Source organism: Fistularia commersonii, chromosome 31, assembly GCF_037954325.1.
Source record: "Fistularia commersonii isolate RoL2024-O1a breed Wild chromosome 31, RoL_Fcom_v1.0, whole genome shotgun sequence".
NCBI classification, from domain to species: Eukaryota; Metazoa; Chordata; class Actinopteri; order Syngnathiformes; family Fistulariidae; genus Fistularia; species Fistularia commersonii.
In genome coordinates this window covers 3786802-3809082 of record NC_141314.1, presented here as the reverse complement: position 1 = coordinate 3809082, position 22281 = coordinate 3786802, and the positions used below count along the sequence as shown (strand labels likewise).

General features: G+C 45.4%; 1 protein-coding gene across 1 annotated transcript in view; it reads right to left on the bottom strand.

Annotated features, from left to right (window-relative positions):
* Nucleotides 1–1170: 1170 nt before the first annotated feature.
* The window catches only part of ppargc1b (peroxisome proliferator-activated receptor gamma, coactivator 1 beta), an 82529-nt gene continuing 61418 nt past the window's right edge, over nucleotides 1171–22281 (bottom strand). The window contains exons 3-12 of the mRNA XM_086139292.1: nucleotides 19382–19564; nucleotides 12276–12401; nucleotides 9489–10455; nucleotides 9288–9333; nucleotides 7193–7257; nucleotides 6158–6809; nucleotides 5270–5327; nucleotides 4882–5000; nucleotides 4263–4378; nucleotides 1171–3730 (exon numbers count right to left, since the gene is read on the bottom strand). Of these exons, the coding sequence (XP_085995418.1) occupies nucleotides 3639–3730; nucleotides 4263–4378; nucleotides 4882–5000; nucleotides 5270–5327; nucleotides 6158–6809; nucleotides 7193–7257; nucleotides 9288–9333; nucleotides 9489–10455; nucleotides 12276–12401; nucleotides 19382–19564 (2424 nt within the window). The 3' untranslated portion in view covers nucleotides 1171–3638. The remainder of the gene's footprint in view (nucleotides 3731–4262; nucleotides 4379–4881; nucleotides 5001–5269; nucleotides 5328–6157; nucleotides 6810–7192; nucleotides 7258–9287; nucleotides 9334–9488; nucleotides 10456–12275; nucleotides 12402–19381; nucleotides 19565–22281) is intronic.

Sequence of the window (22281 nt, the reverse complement as noted above, 5' to 3'; positions counted from 1 at the left end):
ACCAGAGTTCAGATCTGATCAAGCCTGTGCGTCATCACAACTAAAATAAAATAAAATAAAATAAAATAAAATAAAATAAAATAAAATAAAATAAGAACGTGGTCTTAAAAGTAACTTCCTTCCTTTCGGAGGAAAAATATGGTATTTATTTTTTGGGACATTTTACTGTGCAAGAGTATATTAGTATGTATCTGTACACGTGTTGTGTGTTGTTCACAACACAACTGAACACATTCTTCCTGTTTTGTGAGTGTGAGTGTCTGTGTGTGTGCGCGCGCACGTGCGTGCGCCCCCGACCCCCCTCAATCCCGCCGTGTCGCTTCCCCGGAGACGTGGCCGCGCCGCGGATCGGAATCGCGTATTGCATCTCGACTTGCTTTCAAGAAAAGAAAGAAAAGAAATTAAAAAAAAAAAAATAGAAAATATAACGTCATTTCCTGTGACGTCTAAAGGGACCTTTCATACAACAGTGTTGGACTTTTTCTATAAAAAGAATAATATTTCATTTATATATTCATTTGATTTATTCATTTTTTTCCCCTTCCGTTTTCCTCCCTGACGAAGTAGGAGGCGAAAGACAAACACCCCCCTGCCCGATGGGCGACCTCCCCCCCACCCACACCCACTCCAACGCCTGCCACCCGCCGCCCCTTCAAAAGAAGAAAATCACCCCCCAAAAAAATTTTTTGAAAAACACACAGCACATTTTATGTTTACAACGAGGCATAGTGCTATATACACATTATATATATATTTTAATATATTTTCTTTTTTCAATATGTAAACCAGCACATTCTCTCACTTTTCTCAGTGGTGGACGAACTAAGCACAAATACTCATTCAGCTGTTCGGGAAAACGTTGTTTTTTTTCCCCAAGTTTTAATTTTTGTCACTTTTATGTCATTAATTTTTTTTTTTCATCTAGAAAATTGATTTATTTTTCAGGAAAAGTGTTTTTTTTTTTTCTTCTTTCCCCTGCTTCCCCGTCTGGGGAAGAAAAAAAAACAACCACTGAATAAGGCGCGTTTGTACTTAGTGTGCGTTTCCCACGAAAGTCAAAAAGGAGAATCGGGCGATGTAAACATTCAGTTCTTTACGCGTGTCGATAAGAGTGACGGTTTCTTCGGAAAGAGGGGTTGACGGATTTTTTTTTTTGGGGGGGGGGGGGGGGGGGGGGTAAGGTGGGGTGGGGGGGGGGGGGGGGGCCTCGGGCCTCCCGTGACCGCAAAAAATAAACGGTCAACAACAAGACGTCGTCGGGTCGGGGGTTTATTTGAATCCCTTGGCGAGGAGAGGCCGGAAGCAGGATGGGTCGGACCTCCGGGGCCTTCGGGGCCCCCAGGCGGAGGCCCCTCCGACCCCCGGACCCCTCCCCCCTCACCCAACCTCGCTGAGAAGCCAAAAGACGAAGACAGGGACACTCGGTTACATCAGGGACGAAGGGTCGACAGTCCAAGGGGAGATCTATACATATATATATGTATATATATACACATATATATACATATATATGTATATATATGAGGCGGATGGACGTGAGGTAGAGACGCTCAGCCGACACTGTACCTCCCGAGAAAATTGCCGTATTGCCGATTCGCCGTTCCCCTCCCTCCCTTCCCGCCACCGGCCACGTCGGCTCGCCGGACCGCAGGGTCGATCGTCGTTTCGTTTTGTTAAGAAGCACCAAAGAATCTCTCCCTCCACCCTCCTGTCGAGAAACCAGCGAAATGAAGACGCGGTCGGTCGTTACATTCAGGTCAGCGAGTACATTCCACCGGACGATGCTAGCCGCGGCTAGCAAGGAAGTCGTCCGACGGCAATAGGACGTGATGAAAACGCATCCCGATGTCACGGTGTTTCAGGAGATCGGATCCAAACGGAGGGAGGGGTGGAAGAGCTAGCGCTGCTAGCTTCAGTCCGGATGTAAACAGCGATGGTTGTAGTGGCTGTGGCGTTTCAGGCGTGTTCGGAGACGGAGATACGCGCAAAGAACCCTACGGAACCGGTGGGGAACTATTTCACCTCAGGCACCCCGCCAGGGTAAGTCCGCATTTGCTCATTAGCTTGTCTTTTTAGCATTGCGTTCGACAAGTCTGCGGCGGTGAAACCTCGCAACGTGTTGTTAGCCTCCAGTAACGTGCTAGCTTATTCTTGTTGTCGGTCGTAACCGGCGTTTGTGAAGATGAAAACAACCGGGTGTGGCATCCGTCGAGTAGCCGTTAGCGTACATGCTACGCACGCTCAAACGCGATCGGTCGCTAAGGAAACGGGAGTGATTTGAGAGAAAAGAAGCTCCTCGAGTTGCATAGACAAGACGTCGCCCTCGGCGAAGGTGCCCCGGATGGCGTTGGGACTCACGTGCGGTGCGACTGTGACGGCGAACCCGGTGGCAGATGGGGATTGGACGAGCTAACGAACGAGCATGACGCTCCCAATGAGCATCGGTTTGGTGTTTTATTTGAAAAATCCTGAATTTGACCGAGGCTGATACTGAGGTGAAAAGTCACCCCTCCCCTTCGCTTCCGTGCAGGAAGCGCACGGCGAAACGTGGCCAGCGGAGGGCGCCACCTGGTCGGGGGTCATGGGATGGTGTGGGTCCAGGAGGGGCGGGAGGGTGGAGGACAGCGGAGACGTTAAACCTCCTGACAGTGCATAGATCAAATCAAGGAAGCACTACAATTACAAAATAAAATAAAAACGTGATTTTTTTTTTTTTTCATCTTCGTCTCCGATTTTGTAAACTTTATCCGTCGGCGGCTGATTAATAACATTTTAGTTTTTTTTTTCTTATTCTCAGTCCGGAACACACACACACACACACACACACGCGCGCACACACACTCACACACACACACCTCTTAGATGTTACGGCGTCCATCTTTTTTTCTCACTCCTGGCGGCCGACCAGAACAAGGGGCGGGTGGGGGCGGGGCATGGAAGGGCTTGGGGGCGGGGTTAATTTTTTCCCAAATTTTTTTCTTTTTTTTTTTTTTTTTTACAAAACGAACAAAGAACACGCGGACTCCCGCGCACACACACATTTAGGACAACACACACGCAGAGAAAACACACCACGAAGGACCGACGCCACGCAAGGACAGCAAGGGTGTTTGCTACGTAGGTCTCCGGCGCAGACAGGAAGCAGCTTCTTTTTTTGTGTTTGTGTGTGTGAGTGTGTGTGTTTTTGTTGTCGCTGTAGCTCAGCGGAGAACGGCGTCGCTCACGGCCGCTGTACCAACGAGTCTCCTTCTCCCCTTCCGCCGTCTCGTCCAGACTCCTGGCGGCTTTTTTTTTTTTGTTTTGTTTTTTTGTGTTGTGTTCGTTTGTTCGTTTTTTTTTTTTTAAGCAGTATCCTCCGGCGAGAGAAACATAATAATAATAATAATAAAAATAAAAAATTAAAAATAAAACCCAAGAAGAACCAAAAAAAGCAAACCCCGAGGTCCGTGTTGTTTATATATTCCAATGGTAAAAATGTAAACATTGAGTGAGGTTGCCTTGCGTGGAGGTACCGATAGGCCCGTCTGGGTGCGGAGCCGCCGAGCGGGAGCCGAGCCGCTGCAGTTACTAAGGCTGACCAGTCGGGGACGGGGGTTGGTGGCGGGGCGGGGCAGGGGGGTTGGGCTCGGGCTGTACCATCAGCGGTGCAGGGACTTCTGGGCCTCCTTCAGCAGGGTGTCAAAGTCAAGCGCGTCGTACTTGCTCTTGACGGGTCCCGGACCCGCTTCGTCTGAAAGCGGAGGGCAGAGTTAGCGCCGCAGGCTAACGGGATAGCTAAATCTACACCTGATGGGACAGACAGGATCAAATTGATTGATGAGAGGCGCAAAGACTGTCCTAGCTAAACCTCAATAGAGCCTCTCACAAGAGTCAGAAGGTGGGACGGCGTCTCTCGCACCCAAAATCCGACTTCTTCGGGTCGATGTTTCCGACATCCTTGAGAAGTTTTCACATGCCTTCCCTAGCGGCATTTCATCATCTTACCAACGTTGACGGAGCCCAGGAGTTAACGTCATTTTTTTGAGACATTAGCGTTAGCCACTTTTTGCCATTAGCCTTGATTTGTTGTTTTTTTAGCATGGACAGGAAGAAAGTCCTGAGTTTGGTTAGAGATGTCTAGCCTCCTGAGATCTCTGACTGACCCATTGAAACTTGAAGCCTCCGCCCTTTGGACAACACTTAAACTGTTCCAACGTAACGGAGATGTCCTCGAATTTTTCGAAGCTTTTGTGAGCTTGACTGAACTTTTCGTTGTACTTTACCGAGGTCGATGTAGCGCTTCCTGGCAAGCCGCCGTAGCGCCGCGGGTCCGTTGTCCCGTTCCCTCCAGTGTCTTTGGACACCCGTCTGGCGAATCTTTATCACCCCGAGGCGCTCCCTTGGGTCAAGCACACACAAGAAGGAGGAAAAAGTAGATAGGATAAGAGGAGATAAGACTATTGATCCCCATAGGGGAAATTTTGTCACAGCATCGCCACAATATTCATATCAATAAATACGAACACGCATCGTTATTTAAAGAAGCGTGGGCCCAGAATCGCTCCATGAGGGACACCTCACACAGCACTATGACTGACAGTCATACGATCTTCTCAGTAAACTAAGCAAGAATTGATTTTTCCTTCCCTAGTAATTATAAATATACTGTGCCATACGTTGGTGTTTACAGTTAGCACCCAGACCTGTTCTTTTATTCTTATTTTCCTCCAAATAAAAGTTTTGGATGGCATGGAACAGTGAGGCTTACGTGTTCGCCCCATTAGCTACCTTATCAAATCCCAGCAATTAAAGTTAATGGTGCTGAAAAAGAACTGACCAGTAAACGTTGCGCAAAAGACAAGGCCACCCCGTCTAACTTCCCGCTCAGAAGACTACACTCACTCGTTGCAGATGATGACCTTGCAGTCCTCCGCTTTGCCGAAAACCTGAAAGCGTTTCCTCAGCATGTTCTGGGTCATGCTGCTCGGCAGGTTGTGGATGTAAAACACCTGGCAGTCGTCCTGGCAACAGGCGGGAGAAGAAAACATAGCAACCGTCAAGACAAAGGATATTACGGAGCGTAGACGGACGCAGGCGGGCGTCCTAGGACTCCGCGTCTTGGGTTTAGTCACACTCCGCTACTCTCCGCGGTGCGAGGCGGCGCACTTGGACTGGATGCATTTGTGAACGTGGTTCGGCATGAAAGAACTTCGAGACCTTTAGGGATCCAATGGAACGTTCCAGAGGCCCCGCAGCCGTTACAAAAATCGATCGCCGACGGCCCGCTTACCTCTTCAGACTTGGCTTTGTTCCTCTGCTTGTCTTCCGGACAGATCTCCGAGTTTTCACTAAGTGAGGATAAAGGAAACAAAGGAGGGCGGGGGTGGAGGGGGGTTGTTAGATAAGGACAGGCGCAAGGTGAAAGCTGGAAAGTCAGACCGGAGCGGAGCTGCTAAAACTGCAGGGAAATCACTTTGACCTTCATCTCTCTCTCCCAAACCGCCGTCTTTGCCTTCCAGGTGCGACGACAATCCGAACGCTGACCTTCTCCACGGTTCGAGGCGTGTTTTTATTTATTTTGGTTGAATATGAAAATCCCGAACGATTGTTGTTATCGATTTTCGGGGGCAGGCGGTTAAGCGAGATGTGATCAAACACGGGCTGGTGTTTACAAGCGGCGGCAGATTTAATCGGAACGGCCGTCTGAGGCAATATTTGCCCAATAATTAGCTCTTGATGAACAAAATGGTTGGCTGGAATTAAGCTGCAGCACACAGTCCAGGCTAGAACTATGACCACAGCGCTCGTCTTCCTATTTTGTCAAGAAATGCTACGAAACAGGGAGTCGTTGAGGTCACGTCCGCAAATGTGGTAAAAGAGATTAATCAATCGATCCTGTTTCTGTTATTGGTTAAATAACTTTGGGCTACATTGGATATATCAGACCATAGAATAACATCTTAGAAGTGGGCGGCTCAATAAGTTCGGATTAAAAGCAGCCTCAGTTGATAAAGATCAGATTTAGAGCTCCTCAAGGGTCAAGCTGGGCCGCTTCCATACAAGGAGCATACATGTTCTGCCCCTCTATGGTAACATAAAAAACTTCCTCGCTACTTGTGCATGTGACGCCAAACGACATGCCTCCCCTGGCACCTCGGCCTCATCTTCGTCGCCTCACCTGGAGTCTGTCTTGCTGGCGGGGGAGTCGGGACACAGGTGGAGAATGGGAGAGGGCGAGCGAGACGCCGACGAGCCCTCCGCCTCTTCTTCCTCTGAGACTGGCGGCGTCACGGCCGCCAACTGGCAGTCGGAAGGCGGCGAAAACAACATCGCCGCTTGTGCTGTCTGCTGCTCATCGGATGTTTCTGGCGCCGCCAGCCTTTCCTCGTTCTCCTTGCCGACTCCGTCCGCCAATAACTGATCGGGTTTGGGTTCCGGCCTGCTGGTGGCGTCGTTCCCTCCCTCCGCCTGCAAAATGGCGCCCACCATGGCGGCGCTGCGCTTGCGGCTCTCACCGAGGCTCAACAAGCAGTAGTCGTGGTCGCCGAAATTGCGGGAGCTGTCGTTCTCGCCGGCCATACGCCGCAGCTGGGCGTAGAGCTCCGTCTGCTCTGGAAGCTTCCGGTGGTGGTGGGAGCGGCTCAGCCATGAGGAACTCCTGCCGATGCCGCCGCCGTTAGTGTTTGAAGCTTGGTGGACGGGCTCGCCCCCGCCGCCGCCGCCGCCGTCGCTGCCACCACCCGATCCCCCGCCTCCCTTTCCTCCCTCTGCTGGCTTGAAGATTTCGTCCTCCACGGGTTTGTGAGGGGGCGTGGTGGGAGGGGTGAGACCTGAGGAGGGCAGGAAACCTCATGGTGAACTCATTGCTACCAACATGGATACATATTATGGATACCGATCGGACCGCTTTGCCAGTTTGCCAGCCAACCTGAACCCAATCTTCCCAAAATGCTTGGATGTCAACTTTGGGATTTGGAGTGGCAGTGACAGCATTGAAGCACCCGCAACTATGTCAACTATGACCGAATTACCCTGGAAGGGAGTTGGGAGTCTCAGAAGCAGCTTCTTCTGTTTACTCTGTTTGCTACCAGTGACTGACGATGCAATGGAGGACTAAAACATGCCAAACATAATTTTAGCTTTCCAAGACCGGGGCTACATTTGCAACTGGCCTGCCAAACCGCCCCCGAATGCTGGGGGAATGAGTGTTTACCTGCCGTTCCGCACAGATCCACGCTGAGCGTCTGCTCGAAAGGCTTGGTGCCGTACTGGGACTCGCTTTGGGTTTCGGAGATGAAACGAGACAGAAGGAGACAAATTAAAAGGCTTGCCCGGGTCACCTCGGGAGATTTCAAACATTCAAAGTCAGCTGGAATCCAATAAGCTTCAGGTAGGGTGGGGCGGTACTTTCAGGTCAGCACAAATATAATAAAAAAGGATCTGCGCCCGGGGGGACATCCCATCCAGAACATTCATGTGATCACCCTTTGATTGACACTGATTCTAATGGCTCTTTTCCACAACACGGTTCCCAAAACTCCACTAGGTTTTTACTAGGGGTCCATCAAGGGTACACGACCCGCTACTTTTTCAGTACTCGTGAGGTTTCGAGTTCATACCAAAAACGCGACGTTAGCGCCATGCCCGCTAAAAGACCTCGCTAGCATGCTACGTGTTAGTATGGCAGCCTTGAGCGTCCACAAGTCGGTCGCATCGGAGGAACGGGACGCCAAGCGAACCCAGCAGAGCTGGAATACGTATATACATAAAATGCAACATCCCAATATGTAAACATCAGGTCATCCTCTTCCCCCCGTCCAATTTTAATGGTCTCTTCCTGCAAGTGCTCCTGGGCGCTCTTGCGCCTCCTCCCTTATCGCGGCGTACATAAGCGCCATGCCTCCCCTACCCTCCTCCTTGCCTTCTATTCCTGGCCGTCTGCTCGTGTTTCACCCGTCGCCGTGATGAGGAGGAGGAGGAGGGACGCCGAGCGGATCGGCTTCGGGCGGGGATATCGTTTACCCCCCCCGTCCCCGACACCGCCGCCGGCTATCCTCCCCGAAGGACGTGGGGAAGCCAGTAATAATAGTTTTACAAGAAACGGCAATGGCAAACAAAATCGAGTGGTTTAAAAGATAGATTAATGTAAAAGATGGGCCGCCAACGTGCACGTGTGTGTTTGCTTGTGTGCGTGTGTTCAAGTGTTGGAAGTTAGATGTGCAGTGAAGCTAATTCGAAAAAGAACCAAAAAAAAATAAAGGAAGTGGAGCAAAGGCATCGTCTGGCAAAGATTAAAATCTGCCCGGACGAGCTCAGAAGTGGAGGTAGAGTGTGTGTGTGTGTGTGTGTGTGTGTAGGGTACGAACAAGCCGTGCTCTTGAATTACATCAAAATCGCTCGAGGCTCTGTTATTTAAGAAGCCTCGAGCGATTCAGTCGATATGTTTTACATCCTGATGGCGTTTTGTCCATTTATTCCGATTGGGGGCGGGGCCAGTCACGCCCGAATACGGGGCTTGGAGGAGGAGCTAAAAATGGATGGGTCAGCTGTCAATCACATATAGAGACCTTAAAAACCACTGAGCTATGGACAATTCAGCGTTAAAAAAAAAAAATGGATGTTTTGGGACAGGGAGGAGGAAGATGGAGAAACTGGAAGGGACGCTGGCAGACGAACATGGAGGAACCCAAGATGTTGGAGACCCTGCAGAAAGTGAACCCAGTTGATCACCAGATTCGAACCTCGCTGTTGCTAGGCGACAACGCCACTGTGGCACCCTGACGATTTCTTTGACCTGAAAGCACGACCAGAGCGGCACTCGGCGGGGGGAACCGGCGAAGACGTCAAAGTTACCCCGAGGTCACCAAAAATGTCAAAACGACCTTGAAAAAAAAGTAAATCTGCAGAAAAAACGGTTACGTGGCGTAACTCTGATCTACGAGTCTGGTTATAGCACGTAGTGTAGCTTTGAAAAGTTTGAGTCAGAACTAATGGCGCGCCATGTCGTCCCCCCCCCTCCACCACCGAGGGCTTAGCAGGGACATACATCACCGCTCCCCCCCTCCTCTTCCTCGCTCCTTCGGCGAGAAGGAGACCAGCTTTAGTGAGATGTTTATTAGGGAGCAGCTCTGTGACGGTGCCGGGGCATGTACCATTAAACATAATTGAAAAGGGGAAAAAAAAAATGGAAACGTTAATAAAGGAGCGCTCCGTCGCTCGGCGGTATAGCGCCGGCGCGGCGCGTGAAAAATGGCTGTGCCCCGGTCGGCCGCGTGATGGAATGCGGCGGCGATGCGGGAGGTGCTCACCCCGAAGACTTGGCGTCGAGAGGCAGGCAGAGGCAGGCGCGCTTTTCTGCAAACAGGAAGTAGAAAAAAACGAGTTAGGCTTAAAAAGGACGAGAATCTACGAGAATCTCCTCGCTATCGCGGTGACAACAAGACCCACGACTAGGAAGGAGGTGAAAGAATTTGTTAGCTGTTAGCATGTAGCCCATGAGGCAGGCTCACCACCGTGGCAGCAGGGCTTGGTCGCCTCCGTCGTCGCGCAATCGCCGTGTGTTTGCGTCTCCGTCGTGGTTGCGGCGCCCGTCTGAGTGGGGAGGAGCTTAAACCCGCCCTGACCGTCCTCCCCGGCGTCCGCCTCCCTCGCCCGCCCGGGCCGCAGCCTCTTAGCGAAGCGGCTGGGGAAGGAGGCGAGGCGCCTGGACCGGCGCACAGAAAAAGAGCCGCCGTCGTCCGCCGGGTCCCCGGGGCTCCGCGGCGCCTCAGGTGGGTGGTCCCGCCCCTCGGGGGAGTCTTTGCGGGGCTCCGGTTTGGCGGCGGCGCAGGTGGGCGGGGCGGACCTGTTGGGGGCGGGGCCTTGGGGGTGGGAGTACGGCGGGCTGTGCAGTCTGTAAGGCTTGCTCACGTCGAAGGAGCTGCTCTGCTGAAGGAGCTCGCGCAAGAGGGAGTTGGCCTTCATTTCCCGCCGCCGGGCGAATGGTAGCCTCTTGGAGGCGGGGTTAGCCGTCCCGGGGGCGGGCACCAGGACGACGCGGGCGGCGGGGGCGCGGGGGACGTCGGGGCGGGCGCGTTGCCGGGCGACGTCACGGTCGCGGCGCTCCAGACCCTGCTGCTTGCGCGTGGGCAGGCAGTAGGTGTGCATGTAGGTGATCAGCTCCACCACCGAGTGCAGTTCCTTCTCCGAGCTGAACTGCGGCTCGGGCGGCTCGACGGGCGGTGGCGCCGTCGCCGCCGTCGCCGCCGCCGCGGCGGCTTCCACCTCACTGCTGGAAGACTCCTCCTCTTCCTCCTCATCGTCCTCATCCTCCTCCGACTCACTGTCCTCGTCGTCGTCCTCCTCCTCGTCCTCCTCGGTGTCCGGTGCCGGGGCGTCCTCGGGGTCCTGGGCGGTGGTGAGGTGGCGGTGGAGCTCGGTGCAAAGGCGGCCCGCCGGACGCACCGCCCGTGGCTTGCGCTCCTGAGGGAGGTCAGTCTGGGACAGGGACGGGGCAAGAGAGTTACCATGACAACTGATTTTATTCAAGTGACCCACAACTAAAAACAAAAAACTGTGGTACGTTGACTAGAGCAGTGATCAGATAACGTGTAATTATAAGAGTTTTCTACTACGTTTAGAAAAAGAAAATAATATTAATAATTCAGTATTAAGTGCAGGCGTTTGATGGTATCTGGAAAGAATGTCAGGCACTGATGCAGAATTACAGTGTAATTACACAGTAGTACTGGTGTAATAACACAGTGTGGGTCGAGAGACTTTTCATGACAGACATGGTTTGAGAAAAAGGAGATGGTGACCCATAAAACGCCCTCCCCTCCCCCCAACGAAAAAACTATTGATTTTCACCGACAGGAAGTCTGGAGCCGGACTGATGAATTTCCTATATAACCCTTCGGGAGTAAGTAGTAGTAATAATAATAAAAACAATAATACAAATAGAAAATTAAGATGATACAAAAAGCCAAATATAAAATCAAAAAAATAAAAATGTCTATGTTTTGTTCCGAAATAACTGTGTTTCATTATCTGTGTCAAAGGTAAAAGGTCATTTAAAAATAAATGCAATACTGAACTGACTGGAAGAATTTAAACCAGATGAGAAAAAAATTAAAAATTAAAGAAAAAATGATAATTTCCCTAATATAACTATAATACAAATGCTACTATTACTACTCATAATAACAATAATAATAATAATAATTAGAAGAAGAAGAAGAAGAAGAAGAAGAAGAAGACGAAGAAGACAAAGAAGAGGAAGAATATAATGTTTATAATGTTAATATTAATGATATTATAATGTTAATATTAATAATAAAATGAAAAAATACAATCAAAATTTTAAAAAAGTTTTTCAAGTTAAATACATGATATTATTGACAAAAAATGCTAAGTAAATAAATACATTATTAACAGAAATACTTTCTGAAAATGCTTAAAACTTTAATCTTGCCTCTACTTATAACAATAAGAAGACTGATGATGATGGCTGAGGAGTTCCTGGTAATGACGGCTCCATTGCGGCGCCACTGAAATCTTCCCACTGCCAGTAAAGTGGGCAACAGAAAGGGGGCAGAACCCGAGGAGGTGCCACGTGCACGGACACGGCGGTCTATCCAAGGGGGCGCGAGAACCCGGCGTTCCGCATCCGCTGTTATTTTTCCAAACGCCCGTCACGACATCCACGGTTATTTATGGAGGCAAGAAAAAAAATATGGAATCGGCATTGGAAGATGCCGAGAGGGTGTGTCTTCAATTTCCTGCCGGGGATAAAGGAGTACAAGCACGCACACACACACACACACACACACACACACACGTGCTCGCGCAGAGGATGATTCAGCGTTGGGTTGCAGTCAAGCGGCTGATGGTTGTGACGAGAGGAGGACTATGATTCACCTCTGGCCCTGTCAGTCAGCGCTGCCAGAGGAAATATAAAGCCCGTGCACACACACACACACACACACACACCCACACACACATACACACACACTCCCAGGCAGGGGTTAGAGGTCGTGTAATGGATTAAGGCGCGTCTTGTACTGCGACCGCGTCCTCAAACCGCGGCTTCTTCTACATTATAATCATGTCATTGCATTCATTCACGTGTTATTACAGCATTTCTGGGCTATAAGCAATGAATTACACAACAGGGGAAAATGTGACGACCTTTGACCCCCTCGGATGTGGCGCCTTGGATTTTCCTTGCTTATTGAGACATGGCGTGAAAAAATAGTCCCCCCCCCCCCGTCCGAGAGCTGACCGGTAACCGCGGCAACCCCCCCATCCTCCCTCACCTTGACCACGGGTCTGACCGGCCGTAGGTGCAGTCTTCTGTTGCTATAGCGATGACCCTGGACGCCGTCTTTGTTCACGTCGATGCCCGTCGGCACGTTGGGCGGTGTCAGCAACAGCTTCTTCAGCTTGAATGGCGAAAGAAAAGTAAGATGTTTCTCACATTTTTTTTTTTTTTGCAAGAAATGTAAAAAATGTTTTTATTCAATTAAATTTAATCATGTTTAAAAATGTAATTTATCAATAAATGGAAATTTATCATTTTTAATGTATTTTTTAAAACAATATCTTTAATTTTATTTCATGCCAGAATCTGAATATAATTCCACCTGAGGACTAAATAAACAAATAAATTATACCTGAAAAAAAACAACTTTTTCTTTCTGTTTAACTACGACTACAAACTATGTTTTCTATTCTGTCCAATAATCGTGATGAAAATAATAACAATGACAATAATAATAATCATGTGATATGATTATTATTTTCCTCATCATCCGATTTTCTGATTGGTAATGTTTCAGATTGTCGTCCAATCAGATTCCAGATGCTGACCTCCTGCAGAGGGGGCGGGGCCATTAATCATGTGACTAAAGCTGACAGATCCATGACAGGTTTCCCATTAAAGCAGCGGATCGTACCATTCCTCAACCCCCATTAATCCCTCCCTGCGATGCTCCTTCTCCGTCCCACCGTTTCCCGTTTCCCCTGTCCTCTTCCTCCCCCAGTCCATCGTTAATCCAGCCTCCGTTTCATCCCTTAATCCGTGACGCTTCCTCCTCCTCCTCCTCCTCCTCATCTCCCTCTTTCTCGCTCTCGTCCATCTCCCCCATGGTTCTGACCTCCTCCTACCCCTGCCGTCATCTCCAGCCGCCATTTTCCTGTCGCTTCCTCCCTCAGACTCAACCACCATCCCTCCTCCTCCTCAATCTATCTATCTATCTATCTATCTATCTATCTATCTATCTATCTATCTATCTATCTATCTATCTATCTATCTATCTATCTATCTATCTATCTATCTATCTATCTATCTATCTATCTATTTATCTATCTATCTATCTATCTATCTATCTATCTATCTGTCTGTCTATCTATCTATCTATCTTTTTTCATCATTTATGAAGGTAATGATGAAAACATAAATATATGAATAAATACAATAATTTTGACTGACAAAGCTGCTCGCAAATTGGAAAAAAATAAATCCCAAAACAAACGAAAAAAAATGTAAGTCTGAAAAAAGAAATCGTTTTACTTTTCTTTAAAGGATCAATACAGTTTTCTATTGACAGTCATCAATGTCACAATCAATTTCATCTATGCATGTAATTATGATTAGTAAATACATAAGTATATAAATAAAAACAATAATTTTGATAGAAAAATCTATCTATCTATCTATCTATCTATCTATCTATCTATCTATCTATCTATCTATCTATCTATCTATCTATCTATCTATCTATCTATCTATCTATCTATATCATCATCCATCTAATGATCCCTCTATCTTTACGTCCCACCATCTCACCATCTGTATATCACATCCATCCATCCATCCATCCATCCATCCATCCACCCTGTCAGATGATCATGGGTCAGCTTGCAGAAATAGTCCCAGTTAATCCTGTGTCCACCATCACTTAAATATAAAGTGACCTCCTGTCCCCCCGGCAGCCATACTGGATGACCCCCCGGATGACGGGGTTAAAGGTCGTCTTTACGGGTGCCGGGTTGGTCTGGTTGGACGGAGAAGCTGCAGGTTCCTGCAGGAAGGTCCTCCTGACCTGGACCTCCTTAGGAGGGCCGGAGTGGACCAATGAGCAAAGAGCAGGGGGTCCACGCCGCCTGCATGGCGAGCGGGAGCCGTCGGGGGCGAGCGAGCTTCGCGGACATCTCTCTCTTTCTCTTTCTCCTCCCACTCCCTTCTTTCTCTCTCTCTGTCTCTCTTTTGTTCTCTCCTTCCACCCTTTCTCGCTTCTCTCGCTCCGTTCATTCTCTCCCCCCACTTTCTCACTTATTTCCTATCTCTCCATCTCTCCCTCCTTTCTCTCACTCTTTTGCTCTCTCCATCCACTCTCTCTCTCTCTCTTTCTCCCTCTTTCCCTCCCTCCCTTCCTCCATTGATGGAGTGAAGAGGAGGCCGAAGGTTTGAGTCTGTGTGAGGCATTGACGGGCCTCCAGAAGCTTCCAGGACCCTCAGAGCCTGATGATCACATCAATGAGGGCCTTGTTCTGACACACACACACATACACACACACACATACACACACACACACACACACACATACAGACTCTGCGGGGAGACACACAGCGACGAGGGAAAAATGTGCAGCTAAGTGGAGACACAAAAGTGTGACAGAGGGAGACGTGGACATAAATAACACACTAATGAGGTAGTCACTCACACACACACACAGACACACACACACACACACACACACACACACACACACACACGCACGCACACACACACACACACACACAGAACTACTCACACACAATCACATGACCAGGAAATGAAAACACAAACACCAGAGACTTGTTGATATTAGTTTCATTCCATTTAAATTGAACTTCCTGTTGATTTTTTGAATTTCAAATTTATATTTTGAGTGACTACTTTGGGGTAATTTTTTTTTCTGCACAATTTAAATATTTTTTTAAAAAAGTATATATTTTTCAATTATTCTTTAGATTTCTTAAACTATTTTCAAGTTATTTCCTTTTTTTTTTTTTTAGACCCCATAGAGTAGAGAGATTTCTTTAGTTTTTGTAACGGTAATTATTAAAAACTTTCCAGGAAATGTCCTCTTCTAATTTCATTCATCTGACTTTGGAGATACATTTTTTTTTTTAAATGTAATTCAATTTGATATTATTTGATTTAATTTAGATTTCTCGGTCATTCTGGGAATAATTCCTTGCAAAAGAATTTTGACCTTTTGCACAGAAAAAGGCAAATAAAAAAACACACACACATGCACATGCATGGACGCACACACACACACACACACACACACACACACACACACTGACATAAAATCACATGACCAGGAAATGGAAACACAAACACCAGAGGCTTGTTGATATTGATTTCATTCCATTTAAGTGGAACTTCCTGCTGTATAGTTTAATTTTTCTGGCTACTTTGGATTAAATTCTTTAATTCAGCAATTTTTTTGTTATCAGTCTTAAATCTTGTTATTTAGTTTTTAACCCTAAAACTTGGAGAATTTCATTTTTTTTATCAAAAATTTCTAGGGAATTTCTATTTTGGATTTTGTAAATCCGATTTCAGAGATTATTAAATTTGATTAAATTTAATTCATGGCAAAACATACAATCAATTCAACATACTTTTTTGATAAACTTTCTTGGTAATTTTAAAAATAATTATTTTCTTCCTTGGAAAAAATTATGTGTATGTACATGGTCAAAACATTTTTTACACACACACACACACACACACACACACACACACACACGCGCGCAGCCTAAGTTGTCACCTGTAATTTCCCACCAGTAGAGGGAGTTGTGGATGAGAAAACAGCAGTCATGTGACGGTAAAACCACTCAACTGATGGAAATGGGGGCTGGTTGAAGGAAGCACGCACATACACACACACACACACACACACACACACACACGCACACACACGCACACACACATCTGGCAGCCTCGGCAGGGTATACATCCTAATGTCATTAAAGCGGCCTTCTCCATTCAAGCGGATGTGAATGTCAGGTTGCTATTTGTGACACTGATCGTGCGTGTCAGACGCACGGAGGCGGTGATGTCACCCGCACTCCGACCAATCACGCGTTCTCGGAATGGCCGCCTGTTACGACATATATCTGGTTAAGTCCGGCACTGGAGACGGACAAGGATGTCTGGACGGGCGATGGAAGACGTCAGATGGAAAGCCAACAGCCTCATGGCTCTCATTGGGTGCTTTTATTTTTTATTTTTATGAAATACGTCTCTTTCACTTCCTGCAATATGTTTTTCCAAAAATTATTTTGTTAATATATCCTGAGGCTTTGTACGGGCAGGTTTATTTCAGGTAATCATCATATTTATCCGGACAACATGATTGGTTAAACCGACTGAAGACACCAGAATGCATCACAAGAGCGGCGGTGTCGATAAGCGTGATGGTTTAGAGCAGGGGTGGGCAATTATTTTGGCTGGCAAGCCACATTTCTTATTTAATTTTTATGCGTGGGACAACTGAGTGTCAACTAAATTGAACAAAATGAAAATTGCAATTTAAATTTAATTGTATTCAATTTATTTTGCCATTTTATTTCAACTTTAAAATCATTCAATATCATATAAATGCGCCGTCATTATTTTTATGTAATCATCCATACAAAATTAAAAAAAGGGAAAAATAAGGAGAAAATACTTCTCAAAATATTTAAAGAAAATAGTTTGGCGGGCCGGGTAAAAAAAGAGAAACGGGGTAGATGTGGCCCGCGGGCCATAAAATGCCCAGGTCTGGTTTAAAGGGTAAAAAACATAGATGACCAATGTCCCCAACTTGTCATGACCAATGGCCGCAACTAGACACATCCCCAACTGACCTGAACTAGCCATGACCACTGTCCCCAACTAGTTATGACCAATATCTTCAACAAACCACAACCATTGACTCCAACGAGCCAAACACTTACACAAACACACAAAAAACAAAAATAGCAGCTTTAAAGGGTGGAAGGCGACAGGTTCTTTCACAAGAATGGGTCCCACCCGCTTCTGCCGCCACTAGATGTTAATGTCCTCATATGAAGACAGAATTTTTTTTCTCGAAATCAAAAAACCTCGGACGCCAAAGAAATTCCCAAGTTCATGTTGACCTTGGTTACTTCTCCGGATTCAATTATCAGAAAAAAAGATGGCTGCAAGTCAGTAACTGGCGACTCCAAGGCGATTTGACTGCCGTTGGCTGATAAATGAGGCGCCGTAAAGGTGAGACAAGGTAAGGGCAGTCATGTGGCGCCAACTTGTTTGGCCTCACAACAGCTGGGACGATGGTATCTGACCTCTAAATATGGCTGACTTCTTGTTTTTGACCAACGAACGACCTTCAAGGTGTTTAACCTTGGGGTGGAGCTGAGATACAGGAGCCGGGCTCGATCGAGGTTAGCAAGAACTGTCCTATCTTATCTATTAAGTGTGGCAAATTAGCAATAAAACGAGCAGGATATTAGCAAGACAGATAGACTAAAGATAAAGACGAAATTAGCGTCTCTGCCAGAAATTATTTGATAAGAAAAACGAAATGAAAAATGGTCAAAATTTCAGCAATAGAATATCAGATAACTATAATTACATTGTAAGAATAAAATTCCTGAAAAAATATCATTAAAATAAAAACAAAAATCTAAATATAAGAACAAAACAACCTGAATATTAGAGAAACTATGTCTAAAAAAATCTGCAGGCAATAACCAGAAGATGATCACGACATAACTGGAAAGCTAGCAAGAAAAGAATCAAAAACTAGCTAAAAATAGACTGAAAATTAGAAAGAAATAACCAGAATTTTTTCTAGTTTTCTCTCTTGCTCAAAGGAAAACAATCTTTCATCGTGTGCGATGCTAACTCTGCAATAGCAGCCAAAATAGGCTAAGAAAACATAAAACAAACCCCAAATAAAACAAATGTTAGCATTAGCGGCTAATACAGGCTGTCAAAACTATTTTAAAAATTAGTCACAAATTCGTCTAAACCACACACAACACAATTACAACTAATAACAGGGTGATTACAAAACAAGAACTACACAATAATTACAAAAAAGAACTATCAAATGAATTTCGGGAGTATCCAAAAATGTGGTGTTTCACATTTCTTTTTCTGGAATTGATACTTTTATAGCATATAAAGTGTTATACATGTTGTATATCTTCCTGCCCTGATCGGAGTGAGTTTTTGTTATTATTTTTGTTTTCCATCCACGGCTGCTTCGCTATCAGGCCCATCAAAACATCCCGTAGCTAATCTCCGTCCGCCAGACAAACAACAGTGCCGTTGCAGGCGGCGCTTGAAAGTGGCGAGATTCAGGCTGAAATTAAGGAAGAAATTCCCAAAGATCACCAGCCTGAGGACTTCCTGCTCCGTGAATTTGGACAGGAAGTGGCACTGCTGCAGCAGGAAAATAAGAAATCGAGCAGAAGTGCGGATCATGCGGGTCGCTTATGTGTGTGTGTGTTTTTTTCTGCAAGGAAGAGAGGGTCGGGCAACCCAGAAAAACAAGTTTTTGTTCCTAGAAATGTGTTTCAGGGGAAACGGCGTCGGGGGGAGACATGCAGCAGCAGTGTGCGAAAAGGGATGACGGGGGAAAACAAACACACATGAAGAAGGAGATGGTGTGTGTGTGTGTTTGGAAGGTTTTTAACCTCACTGCGATCACGGGATACTAGCAAGGAGACGTTGCTTTCAGGGTCCTGAATGCCTCGAACGTCATCCTACCTCCCTATTTATTTGGACATGCCATCTTGCCTTTCGGACAAACAAACAATGCTAACGCTAATAGCTACCGCAGCGCTAACAAGGAAGCGCTGTCCCCGAAACAACAGGGGACTGGGGGTCAAAGGTCACGGGGAGCCTCGGATCCCCCTCCCCCTTGGCCTCCGTTTTCCCACGTTGAAGCCACTTTGAAGACTATAAAGTTGTAATAACAGGAGAGAGCCGGCGTAATAGCGTGAGATTGAACGCCATGAAAATATGAGTAGTAGTGTTGCGGTGAATCTGACATGTACTTGGAAAATTATGTAAAATATTGAAGTAGAGCAAAGTACTACGATGAGGCAATGCAGTGAGAAGTTTACATAACAGTTATGGAATATAACGGTCAAGAAAAGCTTTTAATGATTAAAGCTGCTCTAAAAATATGAAATGTACATTGAAACAGGACCAAAATTGAATTTATTAGAAGTATTTAGCAAAATAGGAAAAAATAATATGTAACTAATTACTTTCTCTTGATTATGAGTTCTTGATTTCGACCAAAAAATTGGTCAATTACTCTGAAGGTGTTGTTTTTGAGGCTTTTTAATTCCTAAAAATCAGTAAAACAAGGTCGTGTTTCTTACCAGGGAGGGGTCCTCGGTCTCGGCGCCCGGCGGCTGGCTGAAGTCGTCGGCGCCCAGGGAGAGATCGTCTTCGTCGTCCTCGTCCTTCTCGGCCTCGCCGCCCAGCGGGGGGAAGTCGGCGTCCACCATCCCATCCAGGCTGTCAGTCAGGGCGGCCAGCAGGGCCGCATTCTCCTCCCCTATCTGAAGAGGGCAATGAAGAACAGGGAGATGGGGGGGGGGGGATTGATAGTTACACCCACAGCAATTTAATAAAATTCCAAATTATTATCGGCAATTCGGATGCGATATTGTAAACACACAGTATTAAAACTGTAATTAAGTTAGAATATTGCAGTGATTATATGAAGAGAATGATTCTGTATGATAAAATACATAAAAAAGCCCTCTCAGGTAAATAGATTACTACATAGATCGATGAATATATGAAAAATCAAGTGATAATAAATAGAATAAAAATTAAGGTCATACTACGGAGTGATTAAATGAAAAGAATGATTCTATATATTGTGGGAATGTATTTAAGAGCCCGCTCAGATGAATACATGAATAACTATACAGATAGATACATATTTTAAGAATAATTAAATAGATCAGTAGTAAAGACATGATAAATAATAAAAAATGATTAAATAAAATATGGTCAGAAAAATGGGAACGATTATATGAGGCAAATTTCTGTGACACGGATAATAAATGTGAAAGCCCACTCTGATAAATAAATAAATAAAATTATAGAAGGATACATTTATTGAAAATAAATAAATAGATCAATAATAAATAATCAAATAAATGAATAAGTATGAAAGAAATACATGAGATGTACATTAATAAATAATAAATTGATAAATAAAAATCTCATTATCACAAGACAGTGAGATCTAAATAGGTGCCGGCGGACGGCGGTTCCCGAGGAGGTGAAGCCGCAGCCGGCGCTGTTGGACAAAGAGGGGCCTCTTCTTCCTCACCCTCATGACCAGGTTTGACATCAGCCGAGGTTTTACTCTTATCAGGGATCCTTTTTATTTTTACACTGCCAGGGGACGGAAGGTCAGTCAGGACATACACACACTTAACCACACTTAACTACTGTGTGTGTGTGTGTGTGTGTGCGTGTGTGCTGGAGGTATATTTGTGCAGAAGCAGCAAAAAAATAAAAATAAAATACAAATGAATCAGTATAAGACACAATGAATTGAATCCAGTTAAGATTCGGGAATTTTTAATGGCTGATCGAAAGAAAGAAATCTTGTTATTATTATCATAATTAATATTAATGAATTAAACAAATAAAAGAATCCTGATGTGATTGGTTGAAGAGTGTATTTTTATCTCTGACCTCCTCCCCCTCGCTCTGACCTCTGACCTCTCACCCCTGACCTCATTAGCTGGGTGAACCTTAGCGAACGGGGCTATTGACCAGCGGAGGCCGAAGACAAAGACTGATCGGGTTCCCTTTCCCGACAAATCGGGTTCCTTTTGACGCAAATAATCTGCCCCAGAGTGTTAGATAAAACAGGAAGTGAATTTAATCGAAGAATCATTATCTATATTAAGTCTTAGCACAAAAATGATTTTTAAAAAATGAACAAATTTAATAATAACTTAAACAAATATTTAATTCCATCATTAATTCACTAAATAATTAATCAAGCAACTATTTAACAATTTGACTAACTGATTGAAGAACAAATTAACCAAGTAATTGTTTTTTCAGCTCGTCATCCTGCACTGAATATTGCAGGGGGCTTGGTCCAATCTCAGCTGTCACTGGACGAGGGGCGGGGCTCACCATGGACCAATCACAGGGCTGTATATAGCGACAAGCCACCATTCACCCTCTCATATTTACAAATATCTAAATATTACCTCAAAATGAGAAACGGGAGTGATGGAGTGACTTCAAACTATTACTATGTAATCACATAGTACTTAATATGAACTTGTTTTTGTTTTACAATTAAAGAGTCAAGAACTGGAAAATAAAAAAGAGGTGAAAAAGATGTAAAAATTTTAAAGTAAACTGAATTTTTATTTCTTTTTTGCCGCATCCAGCGAGAAATTCTGGAAGTAATTCACTCACATGCATGGGCATTGTACACGGGACCCATTCACGTGCGCCGTCATCCCTCACATTTTTCCTGCTCATTAATTTCTAATCTGTGTTTGACAACCTGGATTAATATGCTGTTATTACAACAGTATCCCCTCTTTAATAACTGGCTTCCGTCTCAGTCGGGGTGTCTGTCTGGATGCCGCACACACACACACACACACACTCGCACAGGGTGTAAAATATTTAATTTTTTAAATTAATTTTAAGTTTAGGTTATCGAATTAATTTTTTTTTTCTTTAATAAATTGATAGAAAAATGCGAAAAGTTCAATGAATTAAAAATCCATTAAAAAGTGTCATGATTTAATTAGATTCACTTCCTGTTTATTTATTTCTTTATCTATTTGCGCATTTATTTTTCTGGGAGAGGGATTTGTCAAACTGTCACGCGCCTCTAACTAAAGGAGTGTTTTCACAGATTGGCCCGCTCCTCGCCGGGGATTAAGCGGCAATCCCGAGAGGCGGATTAACGACCTGCTTCAGCGACGCCGTTGGCAAAATAATCTGCAATTCTAAAATAGAAAAAAAAAATGCCGGCTTCGGGCTGAATCTGGAAAAAAAAGGAATGGTAAATTTTACTTAAAAATAAAACTCTTTGTGGAAAAAAAAAAAAAAAAAAGATTAAATCATAATCTGATCCTGGCAGGGATTATTTGTCCTTTTCACAAACCCTGGAAAAACACCACTTTAATTAAATCTGAAATTCAAGAAATTTCAAATGGCAGGGAGTTACTTAACAACACACACCACTTGCTAAATAAATGAAATGAGAAAAAGCAGAAAG